Consider the following 8,724-nt stretch of genomic DNA (forward strand, 5'->3'; position numbering starts at 1 on the left):
GTGAGGGTGGGGAGTGTGGGCAGTGACGGTGAGGGTGGGGAGTGTGGGCAGTGACGGTGAGGGTCGGGAGTGTGGGCAGTGACGGTGAGGGTTCGGGAGTGTGGGCAGTGACGGTGAGGGTGGGGAGTGTGGGCAGTGACGGTGAGGGTGGGGAGTGTGGAGGGAGGGTGGGAGTGTGGGCAGTGACGGTGAGGGTGGGGAGTGTGGGCAGTGACGGTGAGGGTGGGGAGTGTGGGCAGTGACGGTGAGGGTGGGGAGTGTGGGCAGTGACGGTGAGGGTCGGGAGTGTGGGCAGTGACGGTGAGGGTGGGGAGTGTGGGCAGTGACGGTGAGGGTGGGGAGTGTGGGCAGTGACGGTGAGGGTTGGGGAGTGTGGGCAGTGACGGTGAGGGTGGGGAGTGTGGGCAGTGACGGTGAGGGTGGGGAGTGTGGGCAGTGACGGTGAGGGTGGGGAGTGTGGGCAGTGACGGTGAGGGTGGGGAGTGTGGGCAGTGACGGTGAGGGTGGGGAGTGTGGGCAGTGACGGTGAGGGTGGGGAGTGTGGGCAGTGACGGTGAGGGTGGGGAGTGTGGGCAGTGACGGTGAGGGTGGGGAGTGTGGGCAGTGACGGTGAGGGTGGGGAGTGTGGGCAGTGACGGTGAGGGTTGGGAGTGTGGGCAGTGACGGTGAGGGTGGGGAGTGTGGGCAGTGACGGTGAGGGTGGGGAGTGTGGGCAGTGACGGTGAGGGTTGGGGAGTGTGGGCAGTGACGGTGAGGGTGGGGAGTGTGGGCAGTGACGGTGAGGGTGTGGGAGTGTGGGCAGTGACGGTGAGGGTGGGGAGTGTGGGCAGTGACGGTGAGGGTGGGGAGTGTGGGCAGTGACGGTGAGGGTGGGGAGTGTGGGCAGTGACGGTGAGGGTGGGGAGTGTGGGCAGTGACGGTGAGGGTCGGGAGTGTGGGCAGTGACGGTGAGGGTGGGGAGTGTGGGCAGTGACGGTGAGGGTGGGGAGTGTGGGCAGTGACGGTGAGGGTGGGGAGTGTGGGCAGTGACGGTGAGGGTGGGGAGTGTGGGCAGTGACGGTGAGGGTGGGGAGTGTGGGCAGTGACGGTGAGGGTGGGGAGTGTGGGCAGTGACGGTGAGGGTGGGGAGTGTGGGCAGTGACGGTGAGGGTGGGGAGTGTGGGCAGTGACGGTGAGGGTGGGGAGTGTGGGCAGTGACGGTGAGGGTGGGGAGTGTGGGCAGTGACGGTGAGGGTCGGGGAGTGTGGGCAGTGACGGTGAGGGTGGGGAGTGTGGGCAGTGACGGTGAGGGTGGGGAGTGTGGGCAGTGACGGTGAGGGTGGGGAGTGTGGGCAGTGACGGTGAGGGTGGGGAGTGTGGGCAGTGACGGTGAGGGTGGGGAGTGTGGGCAGTGACGGTGAGGGTGGGGAGTGTGGGCAGTGACGGTGAGGGTGGGGAGTGTGGGCAGTGACGGTGAGGGTGGGGAGTGTGGGCAGTGACGGTGAGGGTGGGGAGTGTGGGCAGTGACGGTGAGGGTTTGGGAGTGTGGGCAGTGACGGTGAGGGTCGGGAGTGTGGGCAGTGAGTGAGGTTCGGGAGTGTGGGCAGTGACGGTGAGGATGGGGAGTGTGGGCAGTGACGGTGAGGGTGGGGAGTGTGGGCAGTGACGGTGAGGGTGGGGAGTGTGGGCAGTGACGGTGAGGGTGGGGAGTGTGGGCAGTGACGGTGAGGGTGGGGAGTGTGGGCAGTGACGGTGAGGGTGGGGAGTGTGGGCAGTGACGGTGAGGGTTTGGGAGTGTGGGCAGTGACGGTGAGGGTGGGGAGTGTGGGCAGTGACGGTGAGGGTGGGGAGTGTGGGCAGTGACGGTGAGGGTGGGGAGTGTGGGCAGTGACGGTGAGGGTGGGCAGTGACGGTGAGGGTTTGGGAGTGTGGGCAGTGACGGTGAGGGTCGGGAGTGTGGGCAGTGAGTGAGGTTCGGGAGTGTGGGCAGTGACGGTGAGGATGGGGAGTGTGGGCAGTGACGGTGAGGGTGGGGAGTGTGGGCAGTGACGGTGAGGGTGGGGAGTGTGGGCAGTGACGGTGAGGGTGGGGAGTGTGGGCAGTGACGGTGAGGGTGGGGAGTGTGGGCAGTGACGGTGAGGGTTTGGGAGTGTGGGCAGTGACGGTGAGGGTGGGGAGTGTGGGCAGTGACGGTGAGGGTGGGGAGTGTGGGCAGTGACGGTGAGGGTGGGGAGTGTGGGCAGTGACGGTGAGGGTGGGCAGTGACGGTGAGGGTGGGGAGTGTGGGCAGTGACGGTGAGGGTGGGGAGTGTGGGCAGTGATTGGCAGAATCACTGAGGAGAGCAGAGTTTCCACAATAAAAACTTTTGTTGTTTGTATTGAGGGGGGAAAGTCCCTGATTCCCGCCCCCTGAAAGGGAAAGTGTTACAGTGTATCTGTGGCCTGTGTATCCACCATTCACCCCGCTACATTGTTGCTGTGCTTTCCTTACCTTGTCCTCGCCACTCGCCCCGGGTTGACTCTCTCCCGCCGTCATGTTCGCTCCTTATTTATCCCCGCGGCTCTTTTCCAAAGTTGAAAAGTTCTAATTAACATTAAAATTTTTAAAAACAAATCCCAATTCTGCTTTTTTTTTTTCCTTCTCCCTCTCGGTTCTTCTGTCTGCCGCCGGGGACTTGCAGCGAGGGGGAAGCGGAGCCACAGCTGCCACCACCCGGGACTCAGCAACGACAAACCCCCTTCCCCTGGTCCCCGAGCCTTCGACCAACCCCCGCCCCCGGGGCCGCGCACGCCCCATGACGCGGGAGAAGCGCGCACCCCGGTTGCGTGGGCGCTCCCAGCACCGGGCGTGCGCGCCGCCGGCTGGAGGCTGACCTGCTCCTCCAAGTGAGCAATTGTGGCTGAACCGCTTCACATTTTTAATTGTTTTTTTTTATATATAGTTTGTTTCCCTCCCCCCCCCCACCCACACTCCCTTCAGCAGCAGCCTCAGGTTTTATTCAGTTGGAGCAGAAATGTCACCTTCCTTTGTTGTATTTCAGTTTGCTCTTGTATATACATTTTGAAGAATATTCAAAATTTGTAGAATCACACAGGGCAGAGGAGGCCAATCAGCTCATGGTGCCCCATGTCAGCTCCTTGATAGCATTATCCAATTTCTTAACCCCCCCCAAAGTCCTAACTTTTTCTCCCTTTCAAGTATTTATCCGACTTCCTTTGGAAAGTTGCAATTGAATCTCCTTCCACCGGCCTGTCAGGCAGTGTATGTATTCCAGGTCACAACTCGCTGCATAAACATATCTCATCTCTCCACCAGTCCTTTTGCTAATTACCTTAAATCTGTGTCCCCCTGGCTACCAACCCTCCCGCCGCTGAAAACAGTTTCTCCTCATTTACTCCATCATGGCCCCTCATGGAATCTGAACATCTGCATTAAATCTCCCCTGGCCCCTTCTCTGCTCTAAGGGGAACAATTCAGTTTCTCCATGTAACTCAACAAGGCTCTCACCCATTCCCCCTCACCCACCACCCCCCCCACCCCCCCCACCCCCGGTACCATTGTAGTAAATCACCTCTGCCTTCTCTGCAAGATCTTGACATGCCTAACTTCATTTTTTAAAAATTCATTCTTGGTGTGTGGGCATCACTTTCAAGGCAGAGAGATTATTTTTTTTGAAAAAAAAAATTTATTCATAAAATATCTGGAAGAACATTACAAAACATTTCTATAAAATAAAAGCAAAAAACCGCGCATGCTGGAAATCCAAAACAAAAATAAAAATACCCGGAAAAACTCAGCAGGTCTGACAGCATCTGCGCAGAGGAACACAGTTAACGTTTCGAGTCCACATGACTCTTCAACAGAACATTTCTAAATCGCCGTCACAAAAAAGTGCAATCATATTCAACTTTTACACATGGATCATGAGATGCTTCAAGACAATCAATGAATATTACAGTCATTTCAATATAGGCAGACAGTGCAATGGGATTGGAGTTATCAACATACATCATGTTGCACTCTGAGGTGCTTCAATACAATTATAATACATTTAGTATTCACCACATATATTCATTGTGAGCCGTACAGCCCGAGGGGTCTATACAATTCCCAGCCCCTCTGTGCACTGTGGCAGAAAGGTCTTAGACAGCGACCTTTCCCCATTGCGCCTTTGCGGCGGCTGCCCCAAGCTTTAGTGCGTCCCTCAGCATGTAGTCCTGGACCTTGGAATGAGCCAGTCTGCAACACTCGGTCGGGGACCACTCTTTGCGCTGGAAGACCAACAAGTTTCGGGCAGACCAAAGAGCATCTTTCACCGAGTTGATGATCCTCCAGCTGCAGTTGATGTTTGTCTCAGTGTGTGTCCCTGGGAACAGCCTGTAGAGCACAGAGTCCTGCGTCACCGAGATGCTCCAGGCAGAGAGATATTTTTTTTTTTTTTTTTTTGTAAAAATATACTTTATTCATAAAAAATCTTCAATCACATTCAAAACCATTTCAAAAACAACATTACAAGGGTACAATCCAGGTTAAACTTTTACAAAATGTATCACCAGGTGCATCAGTACAAACAATATTACAATCATTTACAGCCTTTCATTTTGATCTGTACAGCCCGAGGGGCTCTAAACAGTTCCCAGTCTCTCGGTGCGCTGTGGTAGAAAGGTCTTAGACAGCGACCCTTCCCCATTGCGCCTTTGCGGCAGCTGCCCCAAGCTTTAGTGCGTCCCTCAGCACGTAGTCCTGGACTTTGGATTGTGCCAGTCCGCAACAATCGGTCGGGGACAACTCTTTGTGCTGGAAGACCAACAAGTTTCGGGCAGACCAAAGCGCCTCTTTCACCGAGTTGATGATCCTCCAGCTGCAGTCGATGTTTGTCTCGGTGTGTGTCCCTGGGAACAGCCCGTAGAGCACAGAGTCCTGTGTCACAGAACTGCTCGGGATGAACCTCGACAGCAACCACTGCATCTCTCTCCAGACTTTCTTTGCAAAGGCACAATCCACAAGGAGGTGAACAACGGTCTCTTCCCCACCACAGGCAGAGAGATATTGCCCATCCCTACTCGCCCGCAGTTTGACACAACTAAACGGCAATGCTAGAGTCACTTCAGAGGGTAGTTAGGAAGCAACCACCTTGTTGTGGGTCTAGAGTCACACGTAGGCCAGGATGGATAAAAATGGCAGATCACCCCTTAATGAAACAGGCGGGTGTTTACCTCAGGCCGATAACCTCACCAGCACTTTACTGATACCAGATTTTTATGTTTCGTGGGTCAAAACATTTGAATTTACTGTCCTCAATTAATTAATAAGCTATTCTACTGACATCGCACTTGTAACAGGAGAGAAGCATTAATACACCAGATTTACAGAACAATATTTTTAAGATGGTGAAGAGCTGAGACCCATTAGTCAGTCAGCATCCAGATAGAACGTCAAATAGTATTCAACTGTGGTACTAGGAATTCTAAGGTAATGTGGATTTCTTTTTCATCTTGAGAAACTTAGATATAAGAACATAAGAACTAGGAACAGAAGTAGGCCATTCGGCCCCTCAAGCTTGCCCCACCATTCAACAAGATCATGGCTGATCTGCCCCAGGCCTCAACTCCTCTTTCATGCCAGCTGCTCATAGCCCTCAACTCCCTAATATTTCAAAAATCTATCTACCTACTGCCCCACTGTGTTGGGTTGAAAACAGTAGGATAGAAGGTGTGGTAAAGCAACATGTGGGAAAATGTGAGGTTATGCACTTTGGCAGGAAGAATAGAGGAGCTGAATATTATTTAAATGGAGAAAGACTGCAGAAAGCTGCAGCACAGAGGGATTTGGGGGTCCTGGTGCATGAATCACCAAAAGCTAACATACAAGTTCAGCAGGTAATAGGGAAGGCAAATGGAATGTTGGCCTTTATTTCAAAGGGAATGGAGTATAAAAATAGGGAAGTCTTGCTAAAACTATACAAGGCACTAGTCAGACCTAGAATATTGTGAACAGTTTTGGTCCCCTTATCTAAGGAAAGATAGACTGGCATTGGGGGCAGTCCAGAGAAGGTTCACTAGGTTGATCCCGGGGATGGAGGGATTTTCTTATGAGGAGAGGTTGAGCAGGTTGGGCCTGTGCTCATTGGAGTTTAGAAGAATGAGAGGCAACCTTATTGAAACATATAAGATTCTTAGGGGGCTTGACAGGGTCGATGCTGAGAGGCTGTTTTCCCTTGTGGGAGAGTCTAGGACCAGAGGGCATATTCTCAGAGTAAGGGGTCGCCCACTTACAACAGAGTCTTCTCTCAGATGGTAGGGAACCTGTGGAATTCTTTACTGCAGAGGGCTGTAGAGGTTGGGTTGTTAAATATATTCAAGGCTGAGATAGACAGATTTTTAATTAGTAAGGGAATCAAGGGTTATGGGGAAAAGGCAGGAAATTGGAGTTGAGGATTATCAGATCAGCCATCATCTTATTGAATGGTGGAGCAGACTCGATGTGCCGAATAGCCGACTTCTGCTCCTATGTCTTATGGTCTTAGGTAGTGATTAGGTATAGATAGATTGTAGGGGGAATACCTGGGACACATTCAATTAATATTTTAATTGTATAATCATGTATTATATTGTCATAATAATTATAATTGTATGATAAAGGCCTGGCGTGTCACATCATAATATAAATCTTGTGTACATTGTATGGTATAATTTACATTGAATGCCACAACAATTCAGCTCCAAAGGGTTAAGCAGCACTACTAAATATACTTTGCTCTAATGGGTTTTTTTTGTCCTATGAGCTAAGTGAAAATGTGTTTGAGATAACCATTAAATTGATGATTGGGGGCTAGAGTGACAGCATTAGATAGTGTAATTAGCTGTTTATAGCAAATGATAGCAATGGGTTCACAGGTGACACTAAACTTGTCCCTAGCTGTCAGCTTGACTCACTTGCAGCATTCTTGCCTCTGTGTCAGAATGCGCTGATTCAAGTCCCATTTACGCTGCGCTGACACCACATTGCAGTACTAAGGGAGTGCTGCAGCATCACTGCAAATCTTGTTAGGATATCAGACAGCAAGATTTTAGTTGCAATTTTCAAGGGAAACCTCAGTTCTTTCGGGAGTGCACCACTGCCCTTGGGACAATGGGTTTAAGTGTTGCCGAGTGAGTTATTCATTCTACATATGAACATACGAATTAGGAGCAGGAGTAGGCCTGTTGACACCTCAAGCCTGCTCCGCCATTTAATAAGATCATGGTTAATCTGACTGTGGCATCAACGCCCCTTTCCTGCCTACCTCCGATAGCCTTTGACTCCCTTGTTAGTCAAGGGCAGGATTTTGCCCTTGGCGGGTGTGCTGGGCGGGGGCTGTTGGGAAGCTGACCGCCGCCCGTGATTGGCGCCGCACCGCGATTTCACCCGGGCCGGCCAATTAAGGCCCGCCCTGTGTGGATCGCGAGCGGCAGTGCTGAGCTCTGCCTGTGTGGACGGTGGGGGGGGTGCGGGTGGAGGGAGAGCTGGGCCTGGCACGTGGTTTCGCACATGCGCGAGAGACAGCACTTCACTCTCCCTGAGGCAGCTCCGTGCCTCAGGGAGATTGAAGCGCTTTGTACAAAAATTAATAAAGACAGTAAAAATTTAATAAAATATGTACCCTCATGTGACTCTGTCACATGAGATGGGACATGCTTTTAATTCCAAAATAATTTAATGTTTATTTGTTTTCGGAAATCTCATCCTGCTCATAGCGGCCAACATAGATTTGAATTTAATTAGATTGTTAATGGCCTTTCAATTATCGACGGGTGCACAGCCGACTTTGGCGGGCACCCGCCAAACGAAATATCGTGCGAATGCGCAATGACGTCGGGACGCACGCCCCCAAGCCGAGCGTAATATCCTGCCCCAAGAACTTAGCTGCCTCTGCCTTAAAATATTGAGTGAATTAGCCTATACTGCTCTCTGGAGAAGAGAGTTCCCCAGACTCATGATCCTCTGAGAGAAAAGTTTCTCCTCATCTCCTTCTTAAACAGGTGCCCCCTTATTTTTAAACTGTGCCCCCTTAGTCCTGGTCTTTGGAGGATAGCATGGCTCAGTTTTCAATGATTGTCTGCTTAGCTGTCTCTGTAGGTATAATATTTCCTCAGGGTGGTAGTGTTTAAAATTAATACTCAGGATATGGGCTTTGCTCAACATGAATATTCCTAGAAATAGGAGCTGGAGTCCAGGGCATTTCGCCTTTTTAACTTGCTCCACCATTCAACAAGACGGTTGACCTTCTACCTCAATAATACTTTTCCGCATTATCCCCGTATCCCTTAATTCCCCAAGTACACAAAAAGCTATCGATCTCTTTCTTAAATTCACTCAACAATTGTATGTCCACAGCTCTCTGGTATGGAGAATTCTAAAGATTCGCAACCATTTGAATGAAGAAACTTCTCCTCACCTCAGGCCTAAAAAAAATCCATCCATCCCAGGAACCAGTATAGCTTTAAATGACTGACCCCCTTATTCTAAGACTGTGAACGCATCTTCTAGAATCCTGAGCAAGGGAAATATTTTCTCAGAATCTACCCTGTCTGACCCCTTAAGAATTTCACATGTTTCAATGAGATCACCCCTGATTCCTCTAAACTCCAGGGAAAAGAGCTCCAGTGTACTCAATGTCTCCTTATAGAATAATCCACTAATCCCAGGAATCAGCCTTGTGAACCTCAATTGCGCTCCCTCTGGGGGCAAGTATGTCGGTTCCT

The 8,724-nt window shown here is 51.3% G+C and overlaps 1 protein-coding gene across 3 annotated transcripts in view; it reads right to left on the minus strand.

Annotated features, from left to right (window-relative positions):
• The window catches only part of usp28 (ubiquitin specific peptidase 28), a 64,702-nt gene extending 61,939 nt beyond the window's left edge, over positions 1-2,763 (minus strand). For all 3 annotated transcript variants that reach the window (XM_078533012.1, XM_078533011.1, XM_078533010.1), the window contains exon 1: positions 2,471-2,763. In XM_078533012.1, coding sequence (XP_078389138.1) covers positions 2,471-2,515 — 45 coding nt within the window. In that variant the 5' untranslated portion in view covers positions 2,516-2,763. The remainder of the gene's footprint in view (positions 1-2,470) is intronic.
• Between the last annotated feature and the right edge of the window lie 5,961 nt (positions 2,764-8,724).

Source organism: Cetorhinus maximus, chromosome 2, assembly GCF_964194155.1.
Source record: "Cetorhinus maximus chromosome 2, sCetMax3.hap1.1, whole genome shotgun sequence".
Taxonomy (NCBI): Eukaryota; Metazoa; Chordata; class Chondrichthyes; order Lamniformes; family Cetorhinidae; genus Cetorhinus; species Cetorhinus maximus.